This window comes from Camarhynchus parvulus, chromosome 2 (genome assembly GCF_901933205.1).
Source record: "Camarhynchus parvulus chromosome 2, STF_HiC, whole genome shotgun sequence".
Lineage (NCBI taxonomy): Eukaryota > Metazoa > Chordata > Aves > Passeriformes > Thraupidae > Camarhynchus > Camarhynchus parvulus.
Genome location: NC_044572.1, coordinates 22852443 through 22872206, shown reverse-complemented (window position 1 = coordinate 22872206; position 19764 = coordinate 22852443). Strand labels below are relative to the sequence as shown.

At 37.6% G+C, this 19764-nt stretch overlaps 1 protein-coding gene across 7 annotated transcripts in view; it reads right to left on the bottom strand.

The window, feature by feature from the left end:
* CDK14 (cyclin dependent kinase 14) overlaps positions 1 to 19764 on the bottom strand; it is a 345182-nt gene that overhangs the window by 230898 nt on the left and 94520 nt on the right. For all 7 annotated transcript variants that reach the window (XM_030944179.1, XM_030944177.1, XM_030944182.1 and 4 more), the window contains 2 exons: positions 19568 to 19662; positions 8744 to 8823 (listed from right to left, as the gene is read on the bottom strand). In XM_030944179.1, coding sequence (XP_030800039.1) covers positions 8744 to 8823; positions 19568 to 19662 — 175 coding nt within the window. The remainder of the gene's footprint in view (positions 1 to 8743; positions 8824 to 19567; positions 19663 to 19764) is intronic.

The following is a 19764-nucleotide window of genomic DNA, read 5'->3' as shown; positions in this document are numbered from 1 at the left end:
CCCATCTTCTCCAACTGGGATATGGTCACAAGGTAAAAACTAATGCTACTTGGAGAAGGATTAACTTAGCTCTACCTTTTTGCTGGCAGAATGTGCTGTAAGAGGACATTAAATTTGCATACAGCATAAAAAGGCAGACTCTCAACAACTTCAACTCAAACAAGAAAGCCATGAGGGCTGCATAAGGGTTCTGTATGACTTATAGATGCATATTATCATTCTATATGAAGAAAGGATTGCCAGCCTTCTTGTATCCTCCAAATTCTGGGATTGTCATGTGTTTTCTACCCTTCTTGTCATATTATCAGGAACAACAAGAGCAGCAGACCAGAATCTACAAGGCAACAGTTCCAACTTCTGCATTAAATAGGGAAGAGAAGAAACAGCTTTTGAGCAGAAGTCTGCTCTAAGCAGAAAGCCCCAGGGGCACAAAGCAAGTCAGAGAGCCCTGAAACTCAGGTCGGAGGAAACTGTAAGCAAAAGCCATACTGAGAAGGATTCAATAGCACTTGTGAACTAATGGATTTGCAACCTTCCAGCACTGGAACTGGCACAAGATCCCTTACCCAACACTTTCATGTGAGAAATGAGGATGCACAGGCAACTACTTCAGTGGAAGTAGGGCAGAGTCTGAAAGGTCTGCCATTAAGCTAAGATAACAAGGATGAAGAAAGAATTCTTGCTGGCAAAATGATCATATTAAAAAAAATAATCTTTAAAGGGTCACCCCATTCTTTTCTTGCTTGAACTGTGCTCAAGAACAAAAGCCAGAAGAAGGTCACAGCCTGAATATCAAAAGTACTGAATAGAGATTCAATTGATACAGTCATGTTCCACCTCAGCAGACCACAGATAAAATGTTGGAGGGGGAATGGGAGGAGGACAGAGGGGATGGAATATTCTGTGGAACAAATCCAGTTCTATGAAACTGGATAATTTGGAATTTGCATTTGTACTTCTCAGAAAAGTGCTACACTTTTCCTAGATGATGGAAGCTCATTATATATTTTAAAATTTATAACATGATTCTAAAAGGGAAACACAATAATTTATGCTATATTTATGTAATCCCAGCTCTCCTGAAGGTTTTCTAATTGAGAAAACTGCTAATTTGTTAGATGGTTAAAAAAAAAGGAAAAAAGGGAAATACTACGTTCAGTCTGTGAATAGTCAAGTACAAAGAAACAAACAGGACAGACTTTTTCAATCTACCATTTCTGACCACCCTATGTGGACAGAAGCTTTCATGTGGCCCACCAAAAAGAAGTAAGTAGCACAGTGTAATTTGGGCACAATCAGAATAAAATAACATCATAACTTGCACTGTATATGAGACTAGAAAACTATCAGATCTCCCACATTCATCTTAGATGACAAAGAATTCAGTTCACCTGCTTCAGCCAGCCAGTCCAACTGTTTTCAGGGAAAAGCAAATGAGTACTCTCAGTAAAAAAAATTAGCAGCCAATCAGGGCTGGAGAGAGCAGCAGGAAGCAGAGCAGAGTAAAGATGAAACTCCTGCTGCTTCCAAGCTCCATATCACATTGCCAAAGATCTAACACACTTCTTTTAGAAATACACAACTGCACAAGCAGGAGAAAGCATAAATGAAACATAGCTGAAAACCTGAGCTATCAAAAAAAATATTCAGAAAAAACCTCCAGAAATTAAAAGCAATTTGTCTATCATAAATGTTCAAGAAGAAATAATATCCACTTCTCTGCAAAATTAAAGGGTATTTAATAAGTAACCTCCAAAAGTCTCAGAAATTCTAAAAGTTGACTTCATTTCATGAAAAAGGTCCCAGGAACATCCTTTTCCAAATGCACTGTAGTTTTTGAAGCCCACCCTGTCTTACTTTGAGAACTCTTTTAACTCAAGGAAACCACAGTTTTGGTAAGGCTGCACAGTGACCATAAGAGAAAGAGACCAGACAGAGAAATAAAAATTGCTAGAGTTTCTTTACTTTTTAATATTTTCGACCTTAAATATCCAATGACACAGTGTCCCAGAGGTTCTTCTTGGCTTGCAAGTTTTATTTTTAACAACACTGAAAAACAAAGCTGTTACAACCCCAAGCCCAACTGGCTTTGCAGGGACTTTACAGCTAATTGAGCCGTCGCTATTTAGCCTGCAGTAGGCACCAGCTCTGCAGGCCATGAAAGTTCCCCAAGCTACAGCCAAGCTACTGTCCTTTCCTTTTTGACTTCACTGCTCCAAAGTAATGTGGCTTTTGGGGAGAGTGAGCTTATCCTCAGGCTCCAAATCACAGACACAAACCCCCTGTAGTAACTCTTGTGACACGCACGCTCAGAATAGCTACATCTCCATAATCTTAAACATAATCTCTTGAAGTTCCCTGAGGCTTGGTTGAGCCAGATACATGTGAAGCTTTTAAGCATTTCAATTATGGAAATTCAAATTTCTTGACTGGGCTTTGTAAAGGAAATCTGAAAGTCCTCCAAACTCCTATCACTAAAAAGAAAGCAGTTGTTTAAGCTTCCTTATTAGGAAAAAAACCCTCACAACAAAAAACCACCAAACCAATCCTGAATAAAATGAATAGATTTACTTTATATAAGTAGAATATTTAACTTCCAATTTAAAAAAAGTAATAATTCTTTACTGGAAGATGAAGACAGGATTTTCAATTTTCATGTTTACCTTCTACCAGTAGATCAGCCAATGACTCTTCAAAAAATACAGGCAGATATTGTTTCACTGTGACCTTGACTTATGGCATACAATCTTCCAGACCTACTCTAATACAACAAATAGGAGGCTTATGACTGTGAGTCATCCCACCAGCACCATGAGGTCATTTGTTGACTTCAGTATTGGAAAGACCATTAGGCTACATATCACTGAGCTGGGGAGTGCCTGCAATAACTCAGGTCATAATTCAGGATGAGGTCACAAGAATTATACCCACTGAGTCAAAATACAATTTTCTGGAGCTCTTCCTTAAATGGCATGGGTACAGAATCTGCTGTTTCTCCAGGATAACAGAAAAGCTCAGCTACTTTACATCACTTGCAGCATTGTTAACAACAATCATTGTTTTCCATTGTGCACCAGTTAGGAACAGTAGGCAATAAATTACACATTCACTCAGGTAAGAGCTTTGTCTTGGCAAACTCCTGATCTTCCCTCTATTCGTTTCATAGCAGTTATTCTACTTTGATTTTCTACAGATAAAATTTTGTAAAGATTTATCCCCTCCAGCCTGACAATTTCAGAAAGGGAGGCCTCAGAAAACCTCCCATCTTCAAAGAGGCTGTCTGGTATAAATATATATCCTGAGGATAAGATATTATATATTACAATATAGAAAATATCATATATAAAACACATAGAATATAGAAATCCTGGGGAATAAATGTGAACTCATTTCTTTGTCAGAGACTGTTTCAGGTTTTCATTTTTTGTTTCCATTATAATCATAAAAAGGCCTGGTCAGAAGAGACCTTAAAGATCATCAAGTTCCAAGCCCCTGGCATAGGCAGGGACACCTTTCACTAGATCACAGTGCTCAGAGCCTCAATCAAACTGGTCTTGAACATTGCCAGGGATGGGACAGCCACAATTTCTCTGGGCAACCTGTTCCAGTACCTCACAACCCTCATAGTAAAGAAATTCTTCTTAATATCCACTCTTTGTCAGTTTAAAGCCATTTCCCTGTGTCCTGCCCTGTTTTAACATGTTCTTGTTAAAAGTCCCCCTCTCTCTTTCTTGTAGGCACCTTCAGGTACTGGAGAGCTGCAATTGGTAACTCCTAAGCCTTCTCTTTTCCAGACTGAATAAACCCAATTCTCTCAGCCCTCCTCATAGGAAAGCTGCTCTATCCCTCTAATCATCTTGGTAACCTCCTCTTGACTCACTCCTACCACACAGTGAGATAAGGATGCAGAGGCCCAAAACTTCAAAGACTTCTGAAGATGTTCTGTGGCCAAGAGTTAAGCATCTCTCTTCCATGCTTTATATTGGCTCTCAGATGCACTAAGTATTTTCGCCCAACTCACAAAATAAACTTATTCAATATGCATGATAAACTGCTCTTTAAAAAGTAAAAAATAATCATTAAGCAATTCCTGTATTCTTTGTAATTTTATAATGTAAAACAGCAGATGCTTCCAGAGCACCTATGTTGTATTTCTGCATGCTGCTATCCATACATGGCATTAAGACCACAGCCTTTGGCATTGAAGTAGATGGAAAAGTATTATCTGAGAAACTGTCAAATCGAAGATGTAGAGACTGTCACATGAGCACCTTTAAATGTAACACACAAATTGGTACAAATACATATAAATTACAACATGTGAATACAGTAATTAATAAAAAGAAAAACAAACTGAAAGTTGCCCAACCATGGCATTTAAATTACAAAGTACAAAAAGAGCTACAAAACTTGATGATGCTTTGAAACACCATCCAGACCTATGGGAAATGAAACATTTCAATAGATCAAAACTCTGGAATAGAATTTTATTGCTATAGTAAATAGTAATATTTTCAAGGGCGGAAAATTAAAAACAAATGCAAAAAAATTTTCATGACTGGGGTGGGGAAGAAAGAATTTTGTTACCCAAGAAAAGAGCACAGTAAGCAAGTTAACCTCAGAAGCAAAGTGCTGATAAAGCCAAGGGATGTTTGTCTACATATATATCCAAAAAGCAAAATCTTTGTCATGCTGGATATAAGCAATATTATTACCTAAAATGAAAAAAAGATAACTACAGAACTGTAAATCAAGCTGCTCCCAGAATTAGAATCTACCACACAGTTCAGTATTTCGCCTAGATGAACATGTGATTCTACAGGAAATTAACAGAATGGAATATCTGAGATAAAAGTTAAGGTCAGTGACCATTTCTCCTGGCTGCCTGGGTTTAATAATACTTCAAGTCTGATGCTGAACCATCTCTGAACAGTTGATAAAGAGCATTACAGTAAAAGGACGAACCACAACTGCACTAACACAGAAAACAAATAATTTGCTAATCTGTATACTACCAAATTTATTTTAAATGAGAAAATGGGATGCAAATGTCTTTCAGACTCCACAGTGTCTCAGATATCACTGTTTCAGGCACACTTAGCCCACAACAGTGAAATGGTGGGCTGAATCACTCATATAAATGTTATCAGAAAATCTCATTGATTTAGCCCACTCAAGTACATAGACCAAACCAGTTGTGCTTTTTTTCTCCTTTTTTCCTTCTTTTTTTTCCTTGGGCTCTTCAAAAGTAAATTAGATTAACTCAGACTAAGTGATTTAAATTCAGAAACATCCCATAAACTGCATAGATTAAGCTGGTACATCTAACTCAGCCCAAGTTGAAAGAACATTTAGCATAGGCCACTTCTAAATTTTGTTCTAGAAATTCAATAGTGAGCTGAACTGCACCACTAAATATGCCACATTCACCTATTTTCGTTTAAATCTATGGAACTTTGATGGTAGAAGACACAAACCCTTATCTGCTGTAAAAGCAGACTTACTTTACAAGCTTTAATTGAAGCTTCAGCTAAACCTCCCCCAGGCCTTAAAATTAACTATGATTTTCCTTATGCAGCTTTGCTGGGTTTTTTGTTCAGCTGGAGGTTTTTTTTCACTTTTTCTTCCACTTACTGCTTCAACCGAGTTAGCGCTCATCTCTACAGCCACACATTCCATATTTATCTCCTTCATTTTCCCACTTCTCCTAGTCTTTTTCCTTTGTAGCTTTGTTTTACTTTGAGCTTCATTCTGCTGCTGTCACAACAGCAACAATATGCTTCCCTGTACATAGGCAGCTACAACATTCCCTCAGCACGACCACTGCTTAGGATTTCAGCCTGCAACTTCCCCCAAATTAACATCACACAGCATCCCCCTCAGGAGCACCGAGCAGAAATGCTATTTTCTCTCACTGCTTTACTCAAGAAGCCATGAGAAATGTTAAACAATTTTCTAACAGTAGCTTTAATTTACAACTAACTAGACTTCTGCCTGAATTTGCCTTGCATTGTTGGAAAATTAGAAAATAAGGAGCAAGCCAAGATGAAACTTGCCTGGTTTCTCCATTATGAAAGAGTTTGGAAAGAAATGCCCTCCAATAGACCTCTGGCTCATACCATCATATATGCATTTTTCCATTATGGGAACACTATTCCTCAGATAACTGAAATTAGAAGTTGATCTCATCTTCAGTGGTATTTGTCCTTGTTCTAGTTGTCCCAGCCTAAATGATGGCACTGGAGCCCTTAGTTAGTCATCAAAGAGAAAACAGCTCAACACAGTGTCCCATTCTTGCTGTTTTTCCATATCAAACTTATCTGATAATTTTAAGAGGTCATAGAAGCATTTCTTTTTTTTTCCCTTTTTTTCTCCCCATCCTTGTAGCTGACAGCAGCCATGGATGCATTTCAGAACTAAGCATGTCCAAGATGGATGAGATGCTGCCAAGAGGAAAGGAACAGCTCCCTAAGGTCCTGCTAGCGGAGCCCATGGCTGCAGTGGCCATAGTGTTACTGTCAAATACTACAGGCCTGGCACAACATCAGTGAGGTCATCTTCTGAAATTTACATTTGTAATACAGCTTTCCTTACTTTTTTGGTCCTAATATTTGTTTCTGAAAAAATCAGAGCCAACAACAGAAAAGTCAAAGCCTAAATAGATATAGATTTTTCCCCTTCCCATCTTACATATCAGGTATGTGTGATATCTACATGACATAAAACACACAACATAGTACTTATACTGATAGCTCCTGAATGAAATTTCACTATCAAGGAGATGAGATTTCATTTACCAACAAAAACCCTCATAAACAACCTATAACCCGTGTGACCCCACCTAACCAAGAGTCTACAAGAGTCAAGAAGAAACATTTTTAGTATCCTAATACTCTTTGAATCTAATCTCAGCTTAGATGAAGACTTAAAAATATAATGGATGCACAAATCAGTGAGACTCCACACAGTTAATTTGGTATTGATTATTAATTTCAAGAGCTTTTCTAGACAAGACCTTTATTCTATTATTAAAGCACCAGGGTTTAACTGGCTTCAACCACAGTATTGTAGTCACAGCTAAAGAGAAAACTTTCCAATGACAGTGTGAGAAATATTTTCATGCAAGTGTGACTTTATAATTCTTTAAGATATCAAGTGGGAAAAATCTCTGTTCTTGTTCCTAATGAATACTTCTGTATACTGAGCTCACACAACACACTATTCATGAAGGAAAAGGGATTATACTGCATTTGACAGTTACAGTGCTATAAACTTTCATCTAGACCAAGCTCACATTAACAAACCTTTCAAGTGTCACTAAAAAGGCACAAGAAAGCTGTATTTGCTATTCTCTCATTAAGTCTGTACCATATCAACTCCAAACCTGTTATAACTTGAACTCAGCATTACAGATATTGAAAGCTCCACCTGTAACCCTCTGCACACCTTGTTATCACAGCACAGTTGCAGGGACAGACAGCTCACACATAAAATAGATATTGTTATGAATAAATGTGTCAGATCATTCAATAGTTGTTACTCAGATGAAGCAGTAGAGAAGAACTGCAGAAATTCCTTCATAAATTCGCCACCCACGGTTTTCCCTCCTTTGTGAAAGAGCCACCTTTAAAATGAACAGTCTTGGGATGGAAATCCATAGTAGTGTAGTGACTTCAGGGTGTCAATCACATGAAACATGAGGGTTTTTTGCCCAGCCTTCTCCAGAATGGGCTCATTGTACAGACAGACATACAGCAGACAGATGGCTGCAGGAGCAAGGCACAAGGGAGCTACAGCTGCTATGTCTGGGGCTCCCATGGTCATGAAGCCAGACATCTCACATGGAGGGCCAACTGTGGACCCTGTGAGGGCTGATGTTCCAGTACCTCCCTGGCTCATCTCACCCTGGGAATTAGGCTGATAGCACAGTTTTAAGAGGTCCCTCAAAGTCGTAGCAGTTTCATCTCTTTAGTTCATTACCAATTTCAGCTGAGTCTGAACCAGTGCTGTGATGGCAAATTGTTTATTATTTCTCTACCAAGGCTCATTTTTAGTAACTTCTAAGAGAGCAGGACCACACAAAGAAGGCATATCCAGCAATTTCTGCACAGAAACTCGATACAGACAGGCTCAGATAAAGCAGCTGTCACTAGGGACCAGGAGAGGCTGACAAGGAAGGATAAAGGATGGAGCAGAAAGCTTAACAGGCATCTCCAAGCACAACAGACAAGAATCATTCCCAGGCCACACAACTTAGAGTCCATGGGGAAGGAAAAACAAACACAAGCTAGTTGCAAACCACACACAGCTTCAAAAGTGCCTGCAGTTCTGCTCCATGATCTTTTGATTGCCTTTATCAAGAAATGCTTGTCATTGCTTCATGCTGCGTATATATGAAAAATCACATCTACCTTCATCCTAGGTGCTGCCTGAGGGCCAGAAGCACATCTTACACAGCTCCCTCCTCTTCCAGAACGACTTCTCACACCCACCTCACACATGCTCCCCAGTACTGTGTGTAGTAAATCTAACAGGAGCCAAAGCACAGGCAGAGCTGCATTCTTTAACAAGAACTCCCACACCAGAGGCTTTGTTTCTGAAGCACCAAAGTTTCATCCTACTGAGAACGTAACCATGTAATTTGAATTCTCAAGCTATTCACTATAGCATGGCACAGAAATTAGAAGCACAATGAAATTACAAAAAAAACCCACATATATAATCACTAAACGTGAGTGCATACCTTCCCTGATAGCAGTAAATGGGGTTCCTTCCTCTTCTTGTAATCTAATCACCTTCAATGCCACCAGCTTTCCATTTACCCTGAAAGGGAAAGAGGGGAGGGGAAGGAGAAATTTTTAAAAACCAAAATTATAGAAGAAACAGCATTTCTTATAATATAATTTATTTCCTATCATGTACTTATTCAATTTCTTCCTGTCAATGCCAGTGATTCATCTACAGCACTGTAAGAAGCACTTCATAGCTTCCATAATGTCAACTTTATATTTTCACACTCAGAAGCAATTCAAGAAATTATCTCAGTTTTCTGTGAGTCAGTCTGTTTCCTTTCTACCACAGCTTTGTTACTGAAGCTTTGTTAAGAAGTAACACAATTTAAAATTTTTGTTATAAAATATCTGTTCATTATTTGATCAAACTGTTCAAAGAAAAAGGCATATGACTTTCATCAATCACTTCACATGCCGTATATCCAGATTTACACCAATTACCTCCTTCCCACAACATGATACACATTAGTATAGCCTTCTAAGAGCTACAAAGTTTGTGTAATGAAATAATTCTTAGGTCATTCTGGTCATTTCCCACTAGGGCAGGATTGTTCCTGAGGCATATTCTTGACTACATGGCCAAGGCTACTTTTAGATTATAATAGCTCTCATTTATAAGTTTAAAAATATTTTGTGCTCCCAGAGACAAAAGTTCTTAACAGGTCATTTTAGCATAAAATCTGTTTGTCTTGTTTCATTTTTAACATTCAAAATTTCACCACACATTAATTACATTCCAGGCCTTGCAAAAAATCCAGTTGGTTCAGTTTATCCAAATAAAATCTCACAAAAATGGAACAAAGCTGATATCCATTACCCGCTTCAAGAACAAACTCATACCATGAAACTTTAACAGACTCCCCATGTACGACAAGCAGTGGTGAGGATAAACTACCAAAAAGGCATAACACAGTTTTAAAAAATTATTGTTATTATTATCATTAAGATTTATTTCTGTAAAAGCAAAATTCACCTTCACAGCCACAAAGCTCAAAGACAAATTGGAGCCTTTACACTCCTGCAGCCATGGAGGCAATTCTCTACTGTACTACAAGAGAGATGGCTTTAGAACATGTTTTAAATTTTCAAAGCAAGATGATATGAACAACCACCAACTCTGAATTAATCTTCTCCCTCAGGCTTTTAATTTTTGCAGTTATAGGATTTCAGTTATGGATGGCTACTGTCTTGTTTCTTCTGATTATTCCTCTTTCATAATTACCAAAAACTCATTAGCCCTATACAGAACATTACACAATGACTCTGAGCAAGTTAAGAAACCCTGGTTATCAAAAGATGGTTTACTCATCACCTTCCAATTAGTCATAATATTCAGGCTGGCACCAGTTCAAGTCTCAGGCCACTAGTCACTGTTGAAAGGAAATTATCAGCTTAACTCTCCTGGATGTCTCCTTATAATTGCCTTACATATTTTTTAATTTGGATTCAAACAGGATTTATGGCATCAGAAAAAGATAAGCCTTGCCTCAAGTAACTTCATGTGTCATGCTCAGACAGGAGAATGAACCATATTAAAAGCAGGACTGATGACAGACATGCAGTTCATAAACATGTAGTTTTCAATTCCTCTGTCAATCCACCACCCTACCTATCGTATACATATTACTTAGATATCTGAAAAACTTGAATATTTTGCAACAGATGAAATAACTGCAGGAGGAATTTAAGAAAAGCAAGATCATTTTGCAGATAAAGAATAGGACAGATGCTGTGTTCAGAGAAGGCAATGTAAAATACAATGAAAAAAAACAGGTCAAAGAGGTATTAAGGAAACAGGGATATGAAGAGAAGGACAAAAAACATACAGCATTGTGTAGCTTATGTTTTTTTTAATCTGTAGTTCTACATTCCAGTGGTTCATGAAGAGAAATATATAACACGAATAGCAATAGTATGGAACTCATTTCAAAGAATTCACAGTTAAACACAGTAGGTGAGCTGTTCTTTTTAGTTATCATTGCCCCTTTGTCATTGGTATCTGTCCTCATCTCGATAGATATCATGACAACTCTTAGTACTATCAAAATAATCAAACTAATCTCAAGTAGTGTTCCTCTGAGATTTCATTCTCCTCTTTAATACAATTTATCTCCAACATATCAATCTATAATTTCCATAATATAACAGCCTCCTTATTCTCATTTACTACCCAGCCATTAAAATCTCTTTTTTCCATTTAATTTTCTATAAACAGAAGCATATAAAACTGGAGATGTGAGAAATCATGAAGTATCAATTAAAGAGATAGGATGTTTATTCACATCCTTTAATTATCCTCCCACTGATGCAATCTCAGGGTGCAGTTAGATGATGCTGAAATGATGAGCTAAGGGCTGCCTCACAGTATAGGTTTCTCCTGCTTAATCCCTGCCACACACTCCTGACACTGCCTTGTATTTGCTCTCATTTCTGCTGGACTTTACAATGAGACTGCTTAGAGAGCTTAAATAGGAGAAGACAGGCCCCTTCAAAAAAGAGTTAAATAATATTCTTTTAAAATTATAAAGGCATTAAAAAAAAAGAAAAAACACTAAAAAATACATAAGAACTGAGTCCACCTTTTGAGAAGCAATGTGTCATGGGATCAAGCCAGCTATGTCATGAAATTGCACCCTGAAACTTGTAATGCCATGTCAAAATAATATGGTAATTTCCTTAGAAACAACACTGAAAAAAGGAAACCTGGGTAAAATTACCTCTGCAACCTATCAATACCTGTCTTTGCAGACTTCAGAAGTGATCAGATAAGGTTAGCAGAACTCCTTCCAGATATTGCTTTTCATTTGTCTTCCATAACTTTCAAAGCATGCTCAGTATCTTCATTATTTTCAAATCCAAGTAAGAAACTGACTAGCAGACTGCCTTTTAGACAGTGAAAAGACAACACCACTGACTCTTTTAACATCCAGGATTCATTAAACCACCTCTATTACTCACTGTCCAAAGCAAACAATTTCACACCTTCTCAAAACAATACACTTCACTGTGTCAAAGATTACACTTACCATCTTATGCCCAGCCTGTCAACTGCCTCATTAGCTTCTATTAAGGACAATATTGACTAAAGAATTCCTATTTTCTAAGCCTCCTAAGCTAACTCACTTTCTCTTTCTCATTGAAACACCTTCAGAGAAAGTACAGAAGTCTAAAGCCTCTCTAATTATCACACAAAACTACTTTAGTCCAGGCAAAACACCTGCAGCTGATGAACAGCTTTCCAATTTATGGAAATTCCTCACTTTAACATTATATAATTTTTCTAACAACTTTCTGATTATATATGCAATGTAGGCAAAAGAAAAATTAGTCCAAATTGCTTTATGCAGCACAAAGTAAAAGTCTGCATATTATAAAAAATACAAATGAGCCAGACATTACAAAAAATGCTAATATAAAGTATCATTCTGCATTTTCTAAACCAGCATATATCAGCACTACTGAAATAAATACATTTATTTAAAATGACCATTTATGAGAAAGTAGAGAAAATTGGAAATTATTTAATGCTTTAATGCATCATTAAGAACATATAATACTGATGAATACAAAGCAACTGATGATTTAATTGGCTTCACTGGGGATAATGCTGATGATGCCACAAAAAGAACAAAAGAGTACAATAACACTATTTTCTCAAGTTCTTCAGATATATTTAGATGACATAAATGTTCTAAATATACATGTTTAAAAGAGTCAATTAACATAAAATCTGCCAATTCTGATTTCAATCTGTTTATTTAATACTGAGTTTTACCACTGGCTAGAGTTGAGGTTGAGCTCTTAATTTGTGCAAGTACTAAGCTTGGGAACACTTCTGCAAAGAAAAATCAGTAGAAGATACTGGGATGATGCTCTAATTTGTGATACAAATTTCAAGAAACTAATTCTTATGAAGAAAAATAACTTTCAATTGTTAAATATTCATTCACAGGAAAATCTCAAAGTTTGATGATCAAACCTTGAGAATATTTAATTAGACCTACTCTGTAGTAATATTGATGTCATAAACAGACACCTAAAACTCCAAACAGCCCATGGGGGCCTAATGAAATCAGGCTCTGCCAGAAATTTCCTTTGAAGAAACCTGACAGAGGCACATTCACTGTAGGTTTAGTCACCTCTGATTATTCTAGCAACGAATAACTAATTCCACATTGAGGGAAACACTTCTTTTAATCATTAACATAGAAGACAGTTCAGTGTAAACATGGTTTATATTATATTTTTCTTACTAAAAAGGATTTACATTTCTAGTTTATAAAAGCCACTCCCAGTCCTGCTAAAGCCCAAACACATAAATTCGCAAGGGACTAACACAGGCCCTGAATTTCTCTTTTTGAATCCCACCATCTTTTAACCTCATCCTAGACAAAAGTTACCTTGTCTTAGTAGAAGCCAATGGATTAAAGACACTTCATAATGCTGACATTTATTAGGCCTGAAAAAACAGAGGATCAAAGGGTTTCATGAGAGATGAAGGATTTAAATTATTAATTAGTGCTGTCACTGGAACTTCGGAGTCAAGGCAGTCTCATACAAAGAGCGTGGCAGCCTTCACTTGAACAGGAGCAGGTAAGATAAGAGTTTAGCCCCAGCTCACATCAGTTCAAACTATCCAGCTGCTCATCCAAGCACAGGGGCTGTACTCAACCTGTGCCTGCTGGAAGGAGTCACCTGGGAAGGGCAGCAGGCAAAGCAGGGCTGAGCACATCCTCCTGCACACCCCTCACATCTCTCAACACCCCACTGGGGCTCATAGAAAGAAGTGTAAGACAAACATAGAGATATCCCTTATAAATAAAGGCCTCTTACAACTGTTCACAGTGACAGTCACAGGGGATCTGCTGAGAGATGCCACTGATCAGCAAACTGGAAAATGCAATGGTGCACAATGGCAGCTGGCAAATTAATTCAGTATTCTCCCTACCCTTCCAATCATGCATACATGGCCAATAAGGTACTGTTCAGTAACTCTACACATGTATGTAATATAACTATATTCTATCCTAGTTTTTCTACCAAGTTTTCCAGGGCAGTCCTGGGTAAGTAATATAATAGACTTACTTTCTTTAGTCTTGTCCCCTGCTATGAGAGGTAATAATACTAAGTCACCTCCTTAAACTGCATTGCAGGTTGAAACACAGCACATATAGAGTGATGCTCTTTTTATATGTTCAACTGTGGAGAAAAAAATTTCCCAATCTTTAAATGTTGAAAAATTCACTCAGCGAGTGAACAATATAGTCAATGAGTCATCTTCTAGTTAGAATCCCAGTAATTTATTTTAGTACTTACTCTAATAATTTTTCCACCGTTTGGCATTTCAGTTGAACATCTAGTTGTCATCAGTTTTTATTTAATTCAACTTTAAGTTCCTATTCTTATTAAAGATTTACAATGCTAGAGATTTTTTTTAAACATTTTATAATCCCATGTCATAACTTGTCTACAGAGATCAGCTAAGGAAATAAGTTTAAAAATGGGGGGGGAAGAAAGCCTAGTTGGTGCCTTTTTGTAACCCATGAATATGTATTCCTTTTCCAGCCATCTATTATCCTCAGATGAAAAGAGGATTTCATTTGTAGGACACTAATTTCACACAATTTTCAAGAAATAAAGAAAAGGTTAGGAAAGTTTAGGTCATTAAGGCAATATGAATCAGAGTAATTTTGAAATATCAGTTAAATAACTTGGCCATAACATGAATAAAAACTTTCCTCTGAACTGGACTGTTGAACATGAAAATTATCAGGGAGACTGTGAACACAAGACCTCACATGGGCATGGAGTAAAGCTTGGGGAATGACTAAAAAATGGCAGCTTGACCATTGCAAGCTTATGGCACTTGCAGCAGATTGAACATAAAAGACAATCAGAGTCAAAGAGATCTCATGACAAGTAAAAGAAATTCTGCAACTTCAAAAGCAAGTCAGAGCAGCAATTAGTCCTGTCAGCCATCCTCAGTGAAGGTTTCAGCATCATAAATATAAGAATCAAAATACACATGGCCATCCCTTTTCTTGTGAGCAGCCATCCACAGACAAATTTATGAAATATTATGGTCAGCTATATTCATAGCACACACTGCAATACATCATGCCAATAACAAACAGTGGTAGTTCCCTCTGATTATTCAAAGATTCCCTGCTGCCTCCAGAATAACACAGCATGGAAACAAGGCCAGTACAGAGCATGACGCCTGCCTGAGCATGATTACTCTCCACTTTGCACCATGAACTCCCTACTGACTTTTAAGTTGAATAGCAAAAGGTACTGCCTTTGATGGAGATAAATATCAAATGCCTGGGCTCCCTGAAAAAATACATTTCATCTTTGGATACAAGCTGGGGTCACCTTGGAAACAAAAATTCAGATTTTGAACTGAAATGGGAGAGGTGCCTGGATGGAAAGACTGCCCTATATCAGCAGCCTTTGAGCTCCTGTTGACAGTACCAGCTTCTACTGTGCTCTGCTCTGTGCTCTACTGATCTCTCATATTAACAGTTAAAAAGGATAGTGATCAGAATTCATTAAAACAAGTGTTTTACTAAGGGTAAGTTGAAATTATGTAATTTTGTGATAGGGAGAAGAGGCAAAAATATCTTGATGGAGCTGTTACAAATTCTACACATTTTTGCAATACTATGAGTGCATGCAATTCAGTAAAGGTGCCCAAAAAGGTAAAGGTACAGTGAAAAATCACATGGACAGTCAAGAGGCAGATCAAGATCACAGTTGAGATGCCGCTGGCATGCCCCTCAAAACACAGACACGTGCTGTGCTAGCAGCAGTCACAGATCACATCTCTTTAACTGAGGGAATCTTTTTTAATTCTTTGCTTTGAAGGCCAACTGAACACAGTGGGAGAGGCTGGAAAGCACGCCAACACAAAAAATTGCCAAAAGCACAGGTTTTTCCCTTAAGTGCAATATGCAGGGTTCCCAGCGGGGGAATGCAAGGCCTCCACACTGCTTTGCACGGGGCTCTGGTTGGCAGCAGGTCCCTTGTGCTGTCACCAGTTTCATCTCCAGACTCTCAACTCACATCAACACTTCTGTGCCACAGATCAAGCCAGATCTCACTGCTGTATGTTCAGGTAAATTTATAAACAAGCTCAAGAGGCAGCAGGAAGACACACATGTCAATACACAGACAGGTAGCACTTCCTCAGCTCAACCACACAGTGAAATGATACAGGAATTCAAAGGCCACCCATTGCTTTGCACCTACTGCATGGCAAATGTCCAAGGTGTTAATCAAATACAGAGTCAATGGAACTTGCATCATGTTTTACAGTGTTATCAGTAAATTACTCAGCCCACTTCTCAAAAATTTTACATTAAAATAAATCCCTTCAAAGTCATCTGAATTTTGTGCAGTAAGCAGCCTCTTGTGGTTTTATACAACCGAGTAAAAAATTAGAATCTAGCCTGAATGGAAATAGAAAATGAACATGCCAAGATGAGTTTCATTACACACGTCTGATGTGCAACACATGAAATCAAATAGATTTACCTATTGATGCAACTGTCAGCCAGAAAAACATGACTGCTTGGCTGTTTCTCCTATAAACAAAAAAGCCCAGCCTAAGAGAATACTGCTTCACTTCCCTCAATAACACAGTCCTCTTCACTCTGCTGCTTCTTCACCCCAGGGATTCATTTTTATCTGACTACAGAAAGAGAAATCCATCATCCAGTAAAAGGAATTAGCCCATTTCATTTCACTTTCCTGGAATACAACAACAGATGCTCAAAAAGATAGAAAAGCAATGGGTTTTATAGGAAGACAAGGGCTTGGTACCATTTATCCTGCTCCAAGGTGCAAAAAGCCAGGATTGTTCCGAAAGCAAGCTACTGTACATATCACTTTAAATTAGGAAGGGAATGGCTGATTTTGTCTTTTCAGGCAGGTATGCATCTTTTAGATTCTCCGAATAGTACGTTAAAGTAAATAATGTTTTATTCCATCATTATGATCAGCAGGGGAAATAATTTTAAAAGCTGAAATGTATCTCAGGAAATGCATAAAAAACCCCAAACTCTACTAGTTGCCACATGCAGCTGGTGACAAATACTGAGCAAAATAATTGTGAGTATAAAGCATAGTTTAAAATGGCTCAATACAATCTTAAATGTTCCAACTTTAACTACAGTTAAAGAAATATCGCGGAAACATTTTGGCAAAACAAAGAAACCAAGCATTAAAGTTGGTTATTAGGGATTCTCAAACATTTTGAGCAAAATCCACTTGTTGTTTGTTACCAGCTCCAGCTTTTCCATCATGTGTCTGCATTCTGCGTTGTGTCATGAGAGCTTAATCCTTCAGCAGTCAAACTGGGCACATACCAAAATAAACAGACCTCTTTTGCTCATTTGTATTCCCACTGAGTCTGTAGGCAAGGAAACACAGTGATGCATACCACAGTCTCACCCTACATACCCATATCAGTCTAGAAAAAAAAAAAATCTCTCTTTTCCTGTATCATTTTAAGATAAAGCTATAAACGGTCAGAGTAAGGCTGCCTGAAAAGCAGCAGCCAGGTCCAGGTCTCAGCCATAGAACCATGGAATTGTTCAGGCTGGAAAAGACCTCCGAGTCCAACCATTAACCCAGCACTGCCAAGCCCATCACTAAAACATGTCCCTAAATGCCACATCTTTTAATCACTGCAGGGATGGGCCAGAGCCAATGCATTCATGCTTTCACCCCAGACCTGCTCACCTACATTCCCCAAGTCTGTCACAGCAGTGATGCTCCTCCTTCTGTGGGAATACCATGTGGGTCAGAGATTCCTTACCTTCTCAGGGGACAGAAGAGGTAACAGGGCTACATTACCCCAACAAACAAGTCCTTTTGAAATAGCAGATAACACCTGTAGTGTATCCCAAGTTCTTAAAGTACAACCTCTTCCTGCTGTGAAGTAATTCAACTGTCTCTATAGTTCAAGAAACAGAAGCCTGGGCTGGAGGTGCTGAATCTCAATAGTGCTGCATAATATGGAAATTATTCAATTCTCAGCAGGGAAAGAAAAAGTCAAATGCAAACAGGTGAAAGAATACTACCATAACAGTAAAAATACTCTCTGCATATGAATTCTCATCCACACTCCAGTTACACATACTTTTTGTCAGAACACATTTTAAAGATCTTGCAGAGGATGTTACAAGGCCACAGGACAAAGTCATACATAATTGTTGTAATTCTCACTACTTATTCAGAGCAAGCTGTTTGTAATAGAGAATGCAGTGTGCCCAGTAATTCCAATTTATTATTCAAGTACCATTAAAATCATTGAAGTATATCTTTCAGATTTGCAGGCAACTCTACTAAAATGAGTATTTATAACCAATCTACATTTCATAACATGTTCACTATTAATGCAATAGCTTCAGGGAAGGGTTTTGCTTTGTTTTTAAATTTCAGTCTGTTCCACTGACTGATGGGACATCCAGTGACTCTGTTGCCTTAGTTCAGTCTTACTGAAAGCTGAGACATATGGACTGACTGTCATCAGATACTCACTATGATTTTACTAAAAGATTTTAGTAATTAGGCACAAGCTGAAATCTATACTGTTTTCTCATATTACATAGACCCCAATAAAAAGCTTACACATGTATAATGTCTGGAACTTATGGTAATGCATAACTGAGCCATTGGCAGCACAAAGCAATAGCCTTTCCTTGAAGAAGGCTGCCAGTGAAAGACAATACCTGCAGTGGTATGGCAGAAGCGTGAATATTTCTTCTACATTTAGAACATGGTTTTATTCCTATCAGCTGTCATTATGCCTGTCGATACCTAAGCAAGCTACTGAGAGATGAGGGAACCGTAATTTTGATTTATTACAAATATTCAATGAAAAAAGATAATTTTCAATACCAAACCAAGTTAATGAACCTGGAAAATGTTAGGACATATTTTCTTAAGCAGTTATTCTGTCCCATGACCATCATGGTATTCTCTGCTGGAATGGCAGTGTTGTCTCATGCATCATTGACAAGCCAAAGTTTTTAAATAAAGGTATCACAAGTACCAAATCACAACTCCTATGTTATTATTGGAAATCTGACTATGAAAACTTCATTAAATATGTCAAATGGCACAAGACACTCTGCTTCACAATGGATAGCTCTGAATGGAAGCACTGGCTGAAGAAGTATATTTTAAGTGTGTTTACTGAGTTATTTTATGCAATATAAAAGCACTTAGGGCATTTGGGGATAAAAAAGCTGCAATGAATAACATTAAAGTGGCTGAAAAAATATGTGACATGTACAAAGTAGATTATTTTGAGGTAGAGTAGTTGCAACAATTGTAAATAAAGTATTGTAAGCAAACTAAACCTAGAGTAGTCCAAAATTCCATTCATTCCCTTCATGCTGTTTTATTAACGTTTTTTAATAATGACAAATGAAAATGAACAACTTATTACATATATACAGCATTGTTCTCAAACCATCAAAAAAGCCTACCTGACAGCATATTTGGCTTTTACCCCTAGGAATGAATTTGGTATGGATACCAAAGAAGTAGTACGACATTGAAGTGCAAAAAAAAAATCAAATTAACAAGAACCTCATCTTGTTTTGGTGTATGCAATATGGTCTCAGCCCCTTTCACTAGAGCACATGGCAGTCAGTAGCATTTTGATTCACAGGAATCTATGTACATGATCAGCAACATCAGTTGATACTTTCTGCTTATCTTTATTTACACACAAAATTAAATGGAAAGAAAAGACCACTTACTTGCTTTTTCCTTTGTATACTGTAGCATAGGACCCTTCCCCTAGTTTTTCCAGTTTTTCATATGAGTCTGCTTTTCCAAACTTAGGGCTTGTAGGCTAAACAAAACAAAAAAAGAAGACCTTTCAGCATTGCACCCATAACATTAACTGCTTTGACTCAACCTTTAGAGACCAAATATCATTATCAAGGCTCAAAGA